The sequence below is a fragment of the Epinephelus moara genome, chromosome 6 (genome assembly GCF_006386435.1).
Source record: "Epinephelus moara isolate mb chromosome 6, YSFRI_EMoa_1.0, whole genome shotgun sequence".
In the NCBI taxonomy this organism is placed as follows: Eukaryota; Metazoa; Chordata; class Actinopteri; order Perciformes; family Serranidae; genus Epinephelus; species Epinephelus moara.
Genome location: NC_065511.1, coordinates 24,348,992 through 24,365,665, shown reverse-complemented (window position 1 = coordinate 24,365,665; position 16,674 = coordinate 24,348,992). Strand labels below are relative to the sequence as shown.

General features: G+C 39.8%; 2 protein-coding genes across 3 annotated transcripts; one reads left to right on the top strand and one right to left on the bottom strand.

Moving 5' to 3' along the window:
- Nucleotides 1-5,538: 5,538 nt before the first annotated feature.
- lim2.5 (lens intrinsic membrane protein 2.5) lies at nucleotides 5,539-10,441 on the top strand. Of its 2 annotated transcripts, none has more exons than XM_050047910.1 (5): nucleotides 5,539-5,752; nucleotides 7,657-7,869; nucleotides 9,326-9,475; nucleotides 9,703-9,837; nucleotides 10,269-10,441. In XM_050047910.1, the coding sequence occupies exons 2-5, from the start codon at nucleotides 7,692-7,694 to the stop codon at nucleotides 10,328-10,330; spliced, it is 525 nt and encodes a 174-aa protein (XP_049903867.1). In that variant the 5' UTR covers nucleotides 5,539-5,752; nucleotides 7,657-7,691; the 3' UTR covers nucleotides 10,331-10,441. The 2 variants fall into 2 exon arrangements, with proteins under 2 accessions (XP_049903867.1, XP_049903868.1); XM_050047911.1 differs by lacking the exon at nucleotides 5,539-5,752 and adding an exon at nucleotides 5,854-5,874.
- A 132-nt stretch (nucleotides 10,442-10,573) lies between these two features.
- LOC126392496 (free fatty acid receptor 2-like) lies at nucleotides 10,574-13,836 on the bottom strand. The gene is made up of 2 exons (XM_050047909.1): nucleotides 13,665-13,836; nucleotides 10,574-11,945 (listed from the first exon to the last, which is right to left on the bottom strand). Exon 2 carries the CDS (start codon nucleotides 11,936-11,938, stop codon nucleotides 11,027-11,029), a length of 912 nt encoding a protein of 303 aa, XP_049903866.1. The 5' UTR covers nucleotides 11,939-11,945; nucleotides 13,665-13,836; the 3' UTR covers nucleotides 10,574-11,026.
- Between the last annotated feature and the right edge of the window lie 2,838 nt (nucleotides 13,837-16,674).

Sequence of the window (16,674 nt, the reverse complement as noted above, 5' to 3'; positions counted from 1 at the left end):
AAAAAACAAAGTTTATTAGTTTAACCATTAAATATCGGGGTCGTTGTTTTTAATTTAAGTGAAAAAGGATTTGCAGATCATTGCATCCTGTTTTTATTTACATTTTACAAAAAACTTTTTTTGAACCAGGATTTTATATATGTGTTATATTTTGCATGTTTTCAAGGTGTAGTTTTGCCATATGTCAGTTGTCACAATCTGTGTTTGATTATGTATGTATGTTACAATGGGGCATCATACTAATATATATTATAATTGAAAGACTGCGCCGTACGTACTCAGCATGGTTTCCTAACGGTATAAAGACAGTGACAGGGATGACAGCTGATTGACCTTTCAGTCAACGGTCACATTGACTTTGCCGAGATGTTTCGTTTCCATATATTGAGTTATTATTGTAATGTTCTGATTATTCTTTAATTCAGTCCCTGACAGTTCAGTGCCTGTTGGAAGACACATGAAAGTGTTGAGAGGAGAAACTGCCAAGGTAACCTTATTTTTTATATTGTTATTAACTTATAAATTCAACTGAATCTGAAGAATATGGAAAATGTTTGCACTTCAAATACATTACAAAAGTAACTAGTAACCTGTTTATGCTTCTGTCGTAGAACAGATAATGGCTGTGGGCTTTACACAGACGATCTCACGTCCTTGTCACTCAAAATTTTTCCCTGGTTGCAAAATAGTTTCTTAGTAACTATATTATATTTATATTTGCTATGTTCAACATAGTTTGTGACAGTGATCTGCTGCTGTGCATGCATTCAGTCCTGGCCATTAGTGGATGCATAACAAAGCATTTGTAAGGATGTCAGATCCGTTTTGTTTTCTCCGGCGACGTAATATGCTGCTGTGCTCATTATAAGCCCCACACTGTGTTTTCTCACCACTCCATCATTCTGTTTCATTTGCTTGTGCTTTCATCAGCTTTCTTTCAGTTTGCAGTGATGGTGTGGGAGGTGTCAAGAGGAGAGTTACTCCGCAGAGCCAGGTACCTGACTGACTTGAGACGGTCTCGGTAGATTACCCCTTGTTCCTTGGTATCTGTATTTCAAGCCACTTCACTACTGCTACTTTATTTATCTGCAGCAGCACACAAAATCAGTTGGTTGCACTGAACTGCTCTTTTCTGTTTGAACACCAGTAAGTGCTTGAAATCCTTTTGTTAGTCCTTTACTCTAACATAGGCTGCATGCATTATAATGATCCTTAAGTATTTTATACAGGAACAACAGCTAAACCAGTGATGCCAGTCAGTCGGGAGCCCACAGAGGGAAGTGCTGTCAGGTTTACCCATGAGATCAAATACTCCTGCTCCTTATCTCCTTCCTCCCGCAGAGTTAAATTCACACAGAGTGAAAGCAGTGGTGAACAGCACAGCGCAGGTAGATGATAAGTGACACCTCCTCCCAACATCGTGTTTGTTGCTGAGGATCATGGAAAGGTGGCAGACTTTAAGGTCAGGTCTCACGCTGAGGAGAGCAGCACGCCACCCAGGAAACTGTGAGTCAGTGTTGCAGTACGTGTATCACCCTGATGTGTTGTCTGTTGTGAGGAAACACACATTCATATAGCTGTCAGGTGTTTCCATCATGGTAATCTGATGTGTGTCATATTTATATTTGTGCAGCAGATGGTGCTATTGTGCGGTGCTGAAGACGTCCCATCACAAGAAGATTTTAAGCTGTTGGCACAATGGAATGTGAAAATACTTTTATATAAATGATAATAATCACAATTAGAGCTGACGACGTTGCTGCTACTGCCTTTGTCTGCCTGCATTTCTATTTTTTGCTTCATTTGTTTTTAATCTAATTGACTTTTACTCATGCTAATATTAGTTCACCACCATAACTGAATGAAAACAAGCTAACAGCCACATCACTGTAAAGACTAAAACCGCGATCCAGATGAAAACGCATGACTGGATAGACCTGCTATAACTTCCAAACTAATATGTGTTTTGTTTTGTTTTTTAAGATTATTTTTTGTGCACCCTTTAATGACAGTACAGTGAAAGACGGATGGGAAAGGATGGAGGATGACATGCAGCAAAGAGCCACAGGTTGGAACCCCAGCCGCTGCAAAGGCCTGAGGCGCACACTCTACTAGTTGGCTAGAGGTCGCCCCAGTTGGTGTCTTTTAATACACAAATTATACAGGAATGAAACCTATTACCAAGAACTTACTGTAAAAAGTTTCAATAGGTTTTGTCTAAAGATGCAGTTAAAAAAGGGTTGTCAGATTTCCATCTTTAGCTCCAAGTGTTAACCTCGATTTGAGGAAGACGAAGCTCTCATCATGATGAAATGAAGAAGGGCTTGTGTTAACTGGTCAAAGTGTGACATTTCAGAGGAAGTGTCAGGCCAGCCAGAACGGTTAACCTTGGGTACAAGATCATTTACCTCAGTTACACTTACGTCCCCCCAATTACATCACCCATGTCTCTTTTTTCTCTTTAATTTCAGATTCCCCTTTTCTGCCTTCTTTACATCTCTCTGGACCAGACAGCGGTTCAGTTTAGTGCAAATGTGTTCTTACTCAAGCCTGTAACACTGATGGTAAACCACCTGCCAGCTGCTTCCTGTGGAGCAATTCGAATGGTGGACTTCTCACAGCTCCTAACCAGAGTGTACACATCATCATATACACTATCTGACATCTCAGTGAAAACATTTTACCCTGCATATAAGTCCACACCCTGGGCAGGGCCAGCAGTGCAGAGTGTGAGTACTCCCTAAATGAAGGTTTTATGTGGTGCTGATGGCCTGTTTCCACATTTAAATACACACCCAAGTGAGTGTAATTCACATGACAAATTAGCTTGTGTTAGTGTTGTAACATAGCGGCCATTTTGTGTAGCTCTTTCTATCATGCTGGTCACACAGTTTGAAGGTGCTGTCATCTTTTGGCAGCATGATATTTGAGAGTAGATCAAAATTCCATCATATGTCTCTCATACTATAATAATTTAATTTTTAATTTAATTTTAATTTTATATACTTTATTAATCCCCGAGGGGAAATTCAATTTTTCACTCTGTTGTCAATTACACACAGGTCCAAACACACACATGCACAAACAGGACCTATACATGCACTAAGTGGAGAGATGTCAGAGTGGGGCTGCCCATGACAGGCGCTCCGAGCGGTTGGGGGGTTCGGTGCCTTGCTCAAGGGCACCTCGGCAGTGCCCAGGAGGTGGACTGGCAATACACCCATGAGGAAGAGCAGCTGATTATGGTGCTAAATCATAGTCAGTTATGAATGCTTTAAACTGAGTGATGCTGTTTCCAAACCCATGACTCCCCTTTATTTGACATGGTACGACGCCAACAACAACATGTTTACACCTAAGAGACACCCCCATCTTCAGTGCCGTCGAGGTTGTTGCACTTCCCAGTTCAGTAAAGGTAATAATATCCTTTTAAAGTAAAGGAATTTCTGGTTTACACACTATAGTGTCCATCTCTTTCTCTCTGTCTTAGATGCCCAGTTATCGTACCATAAACATCATGTCTGTGGCGAGTGAGGTCATCAGGTGAGAGGCCAATGTCATCTGAACATCACTGCACACTCAAGGTAACTGTTAAATTAACCTGGGAGATCATGACGTTGGTATAAGCATGTATTTGCATCACAGACAGGCAAGTGTTGATGATAGCTGTGCCTGAACAGATAATGTACCGATGACACATCAACCACATGTGAGCGTAGCTGTGTTGTCAAAATGCATCATTACTTAAGAACTGTTGTAAATGGCATGTTGATTACATGAATGGGGAAGTCAAGGGGTTCACAGGAGGTGGCTTGTGCCAATACCACATAAGAATGTATGATACTGCTACAGTGTGACTGCAAAATAAACACCCCAACAGCTGTGTGCAGTTTAAATACACAAAATGCTGATTTTGTCTAAGTTAAAAAATAACATTTTAGGGTGTGTTTTCATCCCGGTGAGTTGTATATATGTTTATTGTATTGTCAAATGAATCAAATTACTTAGAGAAATCCCATATGTAGAATAATTAGGCAATTAATTACAAAAAGATGATGTTACTACTGCTGGTTTCTATCTAGTTTCAGAGTTATTTGTTCAAAATACAACACACTGTGCATGTTTTCCCTTTATGATATGTATTTATGTAAACCCAGACAATCTCCTTACACTCACACAACAAACAATGATCCTGTTTTATTCACTCTGTTCCAATAAAATTGCAAAGAGGGAGGAGCCGCAGGATAGGGAACTGTGAGTGATGTGGGTTGTGCTGGACCGTTTGAGCCCTGGAACTTGAGGAGTGTATCAGTGACTATGGATAGTGGTCAAGGTGTCCACAGTTCCTGAATAACTGATTGATTAAAATCAGAGTTTGGTGTCATCTGCCTTTAATGAACAAGAAACGACCGCACCACAAAAGTAGTATATGTTGTAATAGTAGCAAATATTTGATAGATCTTAATAAAAACTGGAGGTGTAATACATTTTCCAAATAATGTGTAATGGACTATCATCTCAAGTAATTACACTTTAAGAAATACATCGCAAAATCATTGCAAAGCAGTCTGTAATACTAATACTATGATATAAATACTAATAAAAAAATAAAATAAATAAATACTGATAAATAAATATAAATTAGTAAACTAACTGAATAAGATAAAATAAAAATAATTAAATATATTCTAATATAATAAAATATGAATATAGTACTAATGCATTAAATGCTCGACCTTTCTGGATCTACATGATAAAATTAATTAAAAAATTTTTTTTTATGTACAATAAGTTGTGTTGTTTTCACACCAACTATTCAATTTCAATATTTTTTTTCAATTTATTTATTTATTTTTCACATTAAATCATATGAATACAATTTAAGTTGCCTTAATTTTGTGAGTAAATCAAGCAGGATATTTATCAGTGTTCCCTGGATATTACCACAGACCATTAGCTGCTCATTTCACTTGAATAACCTTAAATAACCCAGTCACTGTAGCAGCTGTGACTGTTTTGAAACACTATGCAGGCCATGTGAATCATGTTGATGCATGCCAATAGTTGTCACTGCTAACACTAATATTGTTAATACTTCAGCTGTACAATTTTTCAGTATATGTGTATTAGCAGAATTGGACAGTCTTTTACTGTCAGTGTTTCCACAGTGTCATTACATATTCAGAGTGAACATGTAAAGCGAACTCTGCATGCGGTGTGTCACTTTTTTTTTTTTTTTTTTTTTAAGCAGCTCTTTGGTCATGTGTCCGTTCTAAGCGTGTATGTGTCCCCATAACCACACCCCAGCCACACTGAAAGAAAGTGTGCGCTTCAGCATGTTCCATTGACCACAGCAGTACTGCAAGCCTTTGCACATCCACAGTTCCAGAATGCCTCATAGAACAACAGACAAGGACTGTAGTGTAGCGGCCTCGTATCCCAGACCCTCCCCCATCACCATCCAACGCCATCACCCCTCCCCTGTCCCCTGACCCCCCAAAATACTCCCATGTAGTTCAGTGTGAAAGAGTCACGTGGCTTTTGGCCCACCAGCTCAAGTGCATTTGTTCTGTGCTGATTGTTTTAAAGGATTTTGCCTCCATCGACAGAAAAGTGGAGGGGATAACTTTTTGGAATTCAGCCTAGGGCTTCCTCTTTGACGTTTCGCTCACTCCTGGCTTGCACTCTCTCTCACTCTTTCCCTGAGGAAAGACTGATACTTAAGAGGGTTGATTTATCCTGAGGAATTCAGGTAAGATGATGTTGCGTCTTTTGTTAATTGCTGGTGACACTTAGGTAATGACAATTTGGAGTAAAAAAAATCATAAAGACTGCATATAATGCCGTGGCGGCCAATGGGTGTATGACTCACAGGTGGGCTCGGAGGGCCTATACATGTGTAGTGACACACTTTCAGGATTTTATCTCACGTCGTTTACATGCAAAATGCCTATTTTGTATAAATGTGTGTTCCATGTGTTGTTTTGTTCAACATCTATATTATCACAGGACTACCCATGAATTCTTTTTAATTAATACATGATACCTTTCGCAAGGTTTTATGCCAAACTTGGATTCAAGATTTATCTGGTTCCTTTCATATATACAGATACGTCTATGGTGTTTGGACTGTCCACCAAGAGTGTGTATGATGTATGTTGTAACTGATGGCTGAGAGCAAAATGGATCCGGTTGACACAGATGTTTGATATCTGCTGTGAAATACTGACTCCTTTGGCTAATTTGCTGTTGTCATATTTTTAAAAAAGGCAACAAAACACAGATCATGGATAATTACAGTGTGTGCAGCTGCATAGGGGAACAGGGTTTAACCCATGGGCTGATTATGAGACAATGGGCCCCTGGGCACAGATATGCAAAGGCCCCCACCACCTGTCCGTCACAGAAACAAGGCACACAGGACTTTGTGGTGGTTTGTAGTTATTTATTGTTGTTATGCATCTTTTTGTGGGTCTGTGTCTCATTGTGGTCACTTTGTGTTTTCTTGTGGGTTTTTTGTGTCTCTGAGATCATTTTTGTGTCTTGTTTTGTCGTTTTGATTCTGTTCCTGGTAGGTTTGTGTTAATTTGACATTTTAAATTGTGCTAGTGAAGGCCAAGGGGCCCCCTGACACTCTGGGCCCCTGGTCCTGTGCCCAGTAGGCACATGTAGTAATCCATCCATAGTTTACCTGTTTATGTGTCTTTGTGGAGTTGGACTAGTTGGACATATTTTTGTAAGCTACCGTCATTGTTTTCATTTTAAAACCTTGTTTAACATTTAATTCAAGGCTCTATTTGTATCATCGTCTTTCACAGCATTGTAAGTTATGTGTGACTTGACTGCGGTGCTCTTAGGCTATTTTCTGATTTGGGTTTAATGTGGTCGGTATAGGAGATAAATGTACATATTTGTGGCTAGTTTGACTAAAGTGAGGACTACTAAAAACATGTTCACATGTTGCTATGAGCTATAGTGTGGTTGGTATGAATCCTCTGTCCAAGCCAGCAGCTTTATGACCAGTTCTGTGCTGTGTTGTCACAGCTAACTGTGTGGTCAAGACAAAGAGACATGCATACATAGATAGACTAGCTCTAACATCCTCTGGTTGCCTCAGACAGAATCTTCCTTGAATGAGAAACTGCAAATGTTGCTGCTTGCAGACAACCCCACATTCATATTACAAAAAAAAAAATCAACTTTGTTTGCCCTCTTACCAATAGTCTACAGGAAGGAGTCATCTCTGTCTCTGAGGAAATGCAGTGGTATAAATTCAACTCTGTTGTCAGGAGGTGAAGCAATGGTTAGAATAGATGTGTGCCGGGGGGGTGTTGTTTTAAGCCCCCAGAGCTGCAGGGTAAATCTAAACAGGAAATGAAAATGAATGTTTTCCCTTTGTTAGAGACTTAAATCATGTCACCCAAACTGTAGCTCAAAGATAAGCCCCCATTTTACCTGTGGCAATGCTGACTTATATCACAGCAGACTGACTGCATTTGGCAGCCTCTAGATGCGTACAGTCTGCATCCATTCCTTCAGGCCATCCCTGTCTCCTGAAACCATTTCCTATTAACATTAAAGCTAAAGCTACAAACCCTGTTATATAAAATGACTAACATCATTACTTACTCCCATCTTCTCTCTCTTTTTGCACAGTGCATAAAGCCTTTACCACTGTCATAGTGTCACTCATGATGCACAGCTTCATGGGAGGGGGCCTATTTTGTGCCATCGTGGGGAACATCCTGCTGGTGGTCTCCACAGCCACAGACTACTGGATGCAGTACCGTCTGTCTGGCAGCTTTGCCCATCAGGGCCTGTGGAGGTACTGCATGTCTGGCAAGTGTTACATGCAGACCGACAGCATTGGTAAGTTGGAAAATATCTTCTTGGACCCTTAAATATTCCCTTGGGTCTCCCCTGAGGCACAGCAGCTCTCACAAGAGTCAATGTCTACCTATCTGAGCACACTGGTGTCTTAAATCTGTCCTTGCTTTTGAGGTACAGTATGAATTTCTGGAGGTGATGACAGCAACAATAACAATAATAATATTATTAAACCTCAATTTGTTTAGCACTTTGTATACAACAAATGCAGCACAGGGCGCTTTACAGTGAGGAAATTACACATACTGAGAGCTTCACATGAGAAGGACAGAATGAGCATTCAAAAAAGGTAATGAATGCAATAATTCATGCAAAATACGACACCTAATAAAACCCACATAGTAATAACAGTAACCGTACATGCACAGAGAGCTTCACATGAAAAATGACAGAGTAAACATGTAACAGGACAACAGGGCAATTACACGTAAAAGGACTGAGGCTTCTTGTGGTTTCACTTTTAAATTTTAATTGTGAAACCAGAAACTGTGGCGAACTGTGCGTTCTCACTGCCCACATATTATCTCTTTTGTTCTGTCTCTGTCAGTCTGCACTTCTGCATTACTCATAGATAACATACCAGTAACAGAGCTCCAAAATTAGTGACCTTAACATTTGCCTAAACAGCAGCCTGTGAGTTCCTCTCTCTGAGCACTTGGTAAACTGTGAACTATGCCGCTATTTCCTACACACTGGACCTTTAAGTAAACTGTAAAACACTACGAGATTTTGTCTCTCTTAGAGTTTTAAATAAACATTGTGTCGACCTGTAAGTAGTATTTATCATAACTTTATCTTCTCTTCTTCTTCTTCCTCCTCGACTATTTCATTCTGCGCAGGAATAAGTGTCATGGAATTTTGGAGCAAAGAAATACAGAAAACACAGTTTATATAATGCTGTCCCACTGTCTGAAAAGAACATTTCTAAAGAAACTAAGGTTGGCTGCTTGTTGAAATAAGCATATGTATAGTGGTGGGAAGTTACAGCAGTGCATGTACAATCTCACTGGTACAGTAACTGCTGCTGCCAGATAAACATAAGTGATATAAATGGTCAAGAAGTTCAAATGACATGGAAAAATGCATTAAAATAGTCAAAGGAGCTCAAACTGTACTTAAATAAATGCACTTCCCTGTGCAATGTGACCAGTTGATGGCAGTTGCTAGACATGATATGACATCAATATGATAGGCATACCATCACTGTTTTATGGTTGCCTGCCCTGGCAGTGTTAATGATTGCTGCTGTGTGAGTCCTGCAGTAAACTGGAACAAGGGCAAAAGTTGTGTGGAATAAAAAGTCTGAGTTCATGTTTAATGGGTGGGTAGAAATGTTAGAAAGTAGATTCATTCCCATTTTCAGTTGATATTGATTGCATTTGAGTATGAAACTGACATTTTTTATGTATCTTTCTGCACATATCTTTCTACTCCTCAGCTTATTGGAATGCCACTCGTGCTTTCATGATCCTCTCTGCCATGTCATGCTTTGCTGGCATCATCGCAGGAATCCTCTCCTTTGCCCACTTCTCCGCTTTCGAGAGGTTCAACCGCTCATTTGCTGCTGGGATCATGTTCTTTGTTTCAAGTGAGTCATGCAGTAACCAAATTATGTCCTACTAATTCTGTTTTTTGACATCACATCGCCATGAATGAGGTTTTTATTTAATGACTTTGCATGTTATGAAAATCTTAGATAAAGTTCACCAGGCCTGCCATGGAAACTAGCCATACCATCATGACTTCCAACAAAGATGACCTTTACTATTACAGATATTAATTTCAATTTGCATCATTCTCTGCCCTCCATGCCAGCTCTCTTTGTTCTGCTTGCAATGGCCATTTACACTGGAGTGACTGTGAACTTCTTGGGCAAGCGCTTTGGTGACTGGCGCTTCTCTTGGTCCTATATACTAGGCTGGGTGGCACTGCTCATGACCTTCTTTGCAGGTTTGTTCAAATAAAAGAGTGCAGCAGAGTTTGGTGTGATAATGTTTTTGCTGATAGTAAACAGAATCAGTTTGAGTCCTTGTATGAATGTTACACAGTTATCACAAACTGAGGAAAACAGCTTACAACAGCTGTCAAATCTTGTAAAACATGGACATTGTACTTTTATTGAAATTTTATTTACAGAAAATCCTTGCAGTCCCATCAGCTTTGCACTCATTAAGATGCCCACTATATATTTTCAGTCTCACACATCAGTAACATTTACACTAGAAAATTCAAAAATATCTCTTACCATCCAAACGCTTTTTTTACTGTACAGGTACAATAGTTTGTCATTGTGCCATTATCTTGTACTTTACATGTCTGTGTACTACAGAAACAGCCTTTGTGATAATTCAACACCAAAGGACCTATGTTTTGTTCTGCAGGTATATTCTACATGTGTGCCTACAGGATGCATGAGTGCAGAAGAGTGGCCGGCCCACGTTAAAGTAAGCAGGAAATAACGTGTCAAGGCTGCACAGGATATCAATTCCCGCTCAAAAATAGAGAATAGAGAACTTACTGTAAAATAATAAAAATTTGGAATTTTGCATATGCATCATACATGTCCTGTGGTTTGTCATATAATGATCTATGGTTGTTTGGTATGAAAAGCAGTTCAGACTCTTTGAGCACGATAAGATCAACAAAAATGTTGTTACTCAGTGACCAGCAAAACCCAGATGTGTGACATTATTTTACAAATGAACTAAACTATTAGATCAGTCTGTACAGCATTACAAATATATCTGATATAATAAGATAAGATAAGATAAGATAAGATACACCTTTACTGATCCCACAATTGAGAAATTCCAGTGTTACAGCAGTCAAGGAGAGAGAGTCAGATTAAAAATTTTAAAATTTAAACTCAAAAAATTTAAAACTAAAAACTAGGCATGCAAAATAAAGGACCAAAATACAATTAATGGCGATAAATAATAATAATAATGATGAGAAGTGGATAATAATAAGCAGTGAATAAAAATGAGCACTGGATTAAAGTGAGCACATCTAGTGCAAGTGACTGTGCAAAAAAAATAATAATGAAAAAAGAAAAGTTATAGTAATACCTATAATATACATTACAATAATAACATTGATGCTATATATGTACATTTTGTATAGAAAGTGCATTTTACACTTAGCCAGAGCTCGTGGGCTGCTTTTGTAATCCTGGAACAGTGACTACGTGCTTCCTGAAAATTGACTTTTTACTATTGCAGTGGAAAGCGGAGGAGGAATAGTAGAAGATAATGGGATCAATACAGGTGTTGAAGGTGCTGAGTAGCAAAGTGTAGTACCTCCATTTTGGGCTCTCATTCATGAAGTAACCCAGTAAATGGGAGAAATTGTATGGCAGCACACAAATGAGAAACACAGCTAGAGTCCCCATGGCCATACCAATGGCCTTCTGTTTCTGCATCCGGGATATCCTGGGGCGACTGTACAAGATCAAGATGCAGTGCATGTAGCAGTAAACACAGATCAGAAGAGGTGTGAGGCACAGCACGAAGAAAAACTCTAAACGAACAGGGAGGAGGACCTTCAGCTGTTTCTCAGTGAAGTTCTCATAGCACACACTGGAGTTTTTGCTGGACAGGGATGGGTGGTGCTGGATAATGAAAGTGATGCTGCAGTGTGCTGCTGAGATCAACCAAATAACAGCACTGGTAACTATTGCATACACAGGTTTGAGCAGCTGGTGATAAGTGACAGGGAAAGCTACCCCGATGTAGCGGACCACACTGACCGCCATCAGCAGCAAGGAGCTGGTGTAGATTGTGGAGAAGAAGGTGAAGGAGGTGATGGAGCACAGGAAGCTGGGCAAGTGCCATTCCATGCCTGACGCTGCCTCGTACATCTTGAGAGGAAGGATGATCAGAAAGAGCAGGTCAGAGACAGTCAGGTTGAGAAGCAGGATGTCTGTTGGCAGGGGCTTGGAGTTGATCTTAACGCTGAAGGCGTACAGAGACAGGAGGTTGGATGGCAGGCCTATGAGGAAGGAAATTATGTAAACTGAGAGAATGACCTCACTCCTCACTGCTGGCTCCATTATTAACCTAAACCAAATGAAGTAAACAAACACCAGTCAGACTTTCCAAAGTCACAGAAACAGGTGGTTAAAAATCACAGATTCTTTTTATAGCAGGGACAATGGTTATGGTTATGTCTGTGTACATGATTTGGTCCAAATAAACACCCAGCTTGTTTCTGATATATAACAAACAGAGAATATGGGAAAATATAGAACATGTTTGAGCGATCACATTATCTTAAAGGGAAATACACCCACTTTAAAATTCATACGTTATTCCTAAAGTCTGAGACAGCCCCACACTCTTGGTAAACATGAACAACTCTTTCCCAAATCCAAAAGCTAGTGTACTAAGTTTTAACGTCATTGGGTGCAAAGTCCTGAGCTGCTCCTTCAACAACAAATTGGGAGAGATGTTATAGATGACACTGACTACATTTACATGCATACTAGTATCACAATATTATGACAATATTCTGAATTTGATATGGGTCATGTAAACAGCATATTCAGAATGTAGCATTTTCCAACTATGATATGTGAGACACGTCGGTATTACTCAGGTTTTAGGAGCATTCTGTGGACACAGCACATTCAGAATATGCGTCACAAATGATGTGTTTATTGCAGTTTGCAAAACACATCCTGTTGCCTGTTGACAGTCAGCTCTGTGCATTGTCATGGATGCATTGTACACAAACCAACCAACTCACTAACAGTTTGGAAGATGGTGTAGAAGTGAGTGCCCTAAAGAAACTCCCCCATTTTTGGTCAGAAGAAGAAACGCACCCATATTAAACATTATCAAAGACTTGGATATCAGTAGGGCACATTCATTTGAGAATGCATGGTTGTATGTAAACAGTAATATTAGTGGAATAGTCACTTTCATTAGCCATGTGAACACCTTAGTAGGAATACTGTCTTTTTCGGAGTAAGGGCAGAAACTGTCATATATTGTGTGTGCAACGATGATCACTGAGAGGAACGGGGAGATCTGCCTATATTGGTACATTTCCTGTTTCAGGACTGAGAACACTACAGTAGAATTTTGTGTATGAATGGGTACTCATTTGGGTATGAAAAAGAAAACAAACACTCTGTGAGTCCACAGAATCAGGCTCCCATTCATTGACTGTGGAGCAGCTCCAGACTTTGTACCCTATGACATCACAAGTTTGAAACTTAATTCTCTGGTTTCGAGCTTTGAGAGAGAGTAGCAAATGTTCACAAATATTGATAGGCCATGGAAATAACATATTGGAATTCTGAAATTTGGTGGTGTTCCCCTTTAAAGTCCCAGTCACCTAAATGTAAACAGCCGCATCAGCAAAAACACAACAGGGACCTGCTGTCAATCCCAACTGATTGAGAGGTATGAACTGGCAGTGAGTTCTGTAGGTAAAAGTCACTAGACATCAACGACATAATCAGTTTGTGTCAGCATTTATAGGTTTGTCTGCATCAGCAACTTTTTCAAGGTATCTGGTCAAACACATGACAGATTCTGAAGACGTCAAATCAGCATCTTTACCTTTCTCTTAGTAATCTGTAGATACTGTTAATTTCTCATTTGTTTGCAGCTATCTTTCATATGTGCAAATAAATAAAGTTGGCTAATAAATGGCTTTTTATGACACAGGATTTCAAAACAAACGAGCCAGACTCCAAACACCAGGTGTGGAATTTCAACAGCAAAAAGGATCTGTAATGTTTGATTAGACAAATAAAAATATTCACTTACCTAAGAGCTGATGTTTTCAGAAAAAAAACAAAAAAATAAATATTAGAGCTCCGTGTTGTTTGCCTTCCTGTGCCTTTCAGCAAAGTTCATCACCAGTTTATTACTTGTGAGTTCAAAGATGAGCTGATATAAAATGTCATAAGCCGGAAGTAGAGAGTAAAAAGTGTGACACCCACTCTGTGTGGAGCAATGAGCAGTCAGCAATTGTTTAATATGAACTAAAATGCAAAACTGGAACTCGTGTTGACTTTCATAATGGGCATCTAACTGAAGGACCTCCTCCCACTACATCTCTTCAGGAATAAACTCTGACATGATAATTAGGTTTGGATTTCATCAACCAATGAGCCTGCATTTATTTGAAGTTACGCCCACGCCACAAGCTCAGAGAACAGGTCATCATTTCGGATAAACAAATTATTGCTCCACATAGACATTCAAGTAAGTACGTGCGTCTTGAGTTCAAGTCCAGTGTGGCGTCAATACTAGAGAGCAATATCAGGCATCAGCGGTTTCATCAACAGAATAGCTGCACATGTAGTCTAACTCTACAGTAGATCTGTTATCTGTTGCTTGGGAGCAGCTTGAATTTTGAGTTCCTTCCTGTCAGTCTATTCACATTAGTATCAGTTATCACTGCAACAGGAAATAAACATGGATAGCTCAATGTCTGTCGATGTAACAGGCACCACTGTGTTCAAGTTCTTTTGCAAAACTCAAGTCAATACATTAAAGTCTAAATACATGGACATAAGTAGTCATGCTTAAGTCTGACAAACTGTAGAAAAGGAAACAATGCAGTACATAAATGTGGCGGTTGTTTGTTTGCTTTATGCATTGCACATAAGTGGGGAAACTACTGCAAGGAGCCTACTTTGTGAGAGCAGCAGCAGGCGTCCTCTTATCAGCAATTTAGATAGGTATCCTCGCTGCAGTCCAGACTCTGTGGAAAAGATTATTTGTCAGGGCTTACGCAATAAAAGCAACTGCAGAAAATGGCTTGAAAATGATGCTCAATGTGTAGAGAGAAAACAAACAATGGCACAAAAAGCTATAAATTTAATTTGGAAGTTGGTTCCTTCTGTTAAGGTCTATGCCGGCTCAGTCTGTTATACACATAGTATGTTCGTGGGTTTTATACTCAATACAAGTGACGGTCTGTTGTGAAGCACTACATAATTTTTTTATTAGTTGCATTTACTGCACCTTTGCCTGCAGCTGCATTTCGCCTTGTCTTCGGGGGGCTGTTGCATTGTTCTGGTACTGCTGAGCTCTGGCTGGCCTCATCATATCTTGCACAAAATCATTGTCATAAACACAGGAAAGTCTGTCCACCTCAGGGTTTGTGCCTGATTGTGTGTCTTCATCTTGTGATCTAATAGCAAGAGGAAGAGGAGGAGAAATCAGCAGATAGACTAATAAACGCTTTGAGTATTTCCTGTGACTTAGGCACGCTGACTCTTATTCTATCTTCTGCGGATCGATACATGTTGACAAAAAACGTTTCTTTGACTTTGTATGTTTGAGGGAAGAAGAGACAAAAATAAAACAGGCTACTCACGTGTCATAAATAACAGACTTTTTTCAGTTTCCTCACTAGATACTCAAAATCATAAAGATACAAAAAGAAATATTTGTGCTGATATTGAGAATGAAATAGTTGCATTTACCTCTGAACACTGCTGTATCTTTGTTCTTGTTGGACATTGTCTGATTCATTTTGTGGCCTTAAAAAACAGATGCAAATCTGTGATTTTGAATTCAGCAAATTTGAAACAAAATATTGTCAACTATAAACACAAAATTCAGGTTCCACACCTGAAATGGATACCAGTGTTGCACACAAAGCCAGAAGGCGGTCTGTGGGTAATATAATAACAATAAAAAGATTAATCATGGCAGCGCAGTCATTATACAGTATATGACAAGTAGTGAGGTCTACCAACCTGTCTGTAAAATATTGTCTGTAAATGAACATCACACATCCAACCAGCAGTGCAACTAAGCCTGGGAGCAGTACAGCTAACCACCACAAAGAGGCTGTAATAAGGATAATAGCTTAATTAATAAATATGATACACAAAAAAAAAATGCTTTTGGGAGTAGATTGGACCAAAAAAAAAGAATACCAGAATGTAACGTAACTTACATGTCTGTAAGTCTACAGACAGCTGTTTGGTGTCGCTGCCCACTAAGTTTGTGGCCGTGCAAGATATATTAGTCTTGCTTTGAGCTCGGACACGTATTTCCCCAGAGACAACATTTTTCTTATTTGTGGAAACAATGCTGAAAGGGGACAGAAGAGTGTAATTTCCATCAATGGTCAAGTATATTGATGCATTGGGGGACGCCTCAGCTTGGCAGACACACTCTAGAGCTTCCTCTCTCTGGCGGCAGGAGGACTCAGGCAGGATTACTGGGGCATCTAGAAAGACGGAACAAAAATGTTATTTAACAAGTATCAACATCTTGGGTTTACTGTGATTTTCAAAAATCAAAGATACATTTCCATCAAGCAAGTTCAGAGTGTTCCGCATTGCTCTTTTACATGTCTAGGTTCATAGTCTCATCTATGTCTTGTAGGCAAAGGTCATCTGCTCTCGTTTATTTGGGCGGTGGTGTGGTGGTTAGCACTGTCGCCTCACAGCAAGAGGGTTCATGGTTCAATCCCAGGAGGGAGCCCTTCTGTGCAGAGTTTGCATGTTCTCCCCGTGTCAGCGTGGGTTTTCTCTGGGTACTCCGGCTTCCTCCCACAGTCCAAAGACATGAAGGTTAATGGGTGAATCTAAATTGTCCGTAGATGTGAATGTGAATGGTTGTCTGTCTCTATGTGTCAGCCCTGCCATAGTCTGGCGACCTGTCCAAGGTGTACCCTGCCTCTCACCCAGTGTCAACTGGGATAGGCTCCAGCCCCCCCGCAACCCTCAAGAGTATAAGTGGTTGGAAAATGGATGGATGGATGGTTTGTTAGTGGCAGCAGGTGAGGACAACGTGATCAAATTTCTTGTAT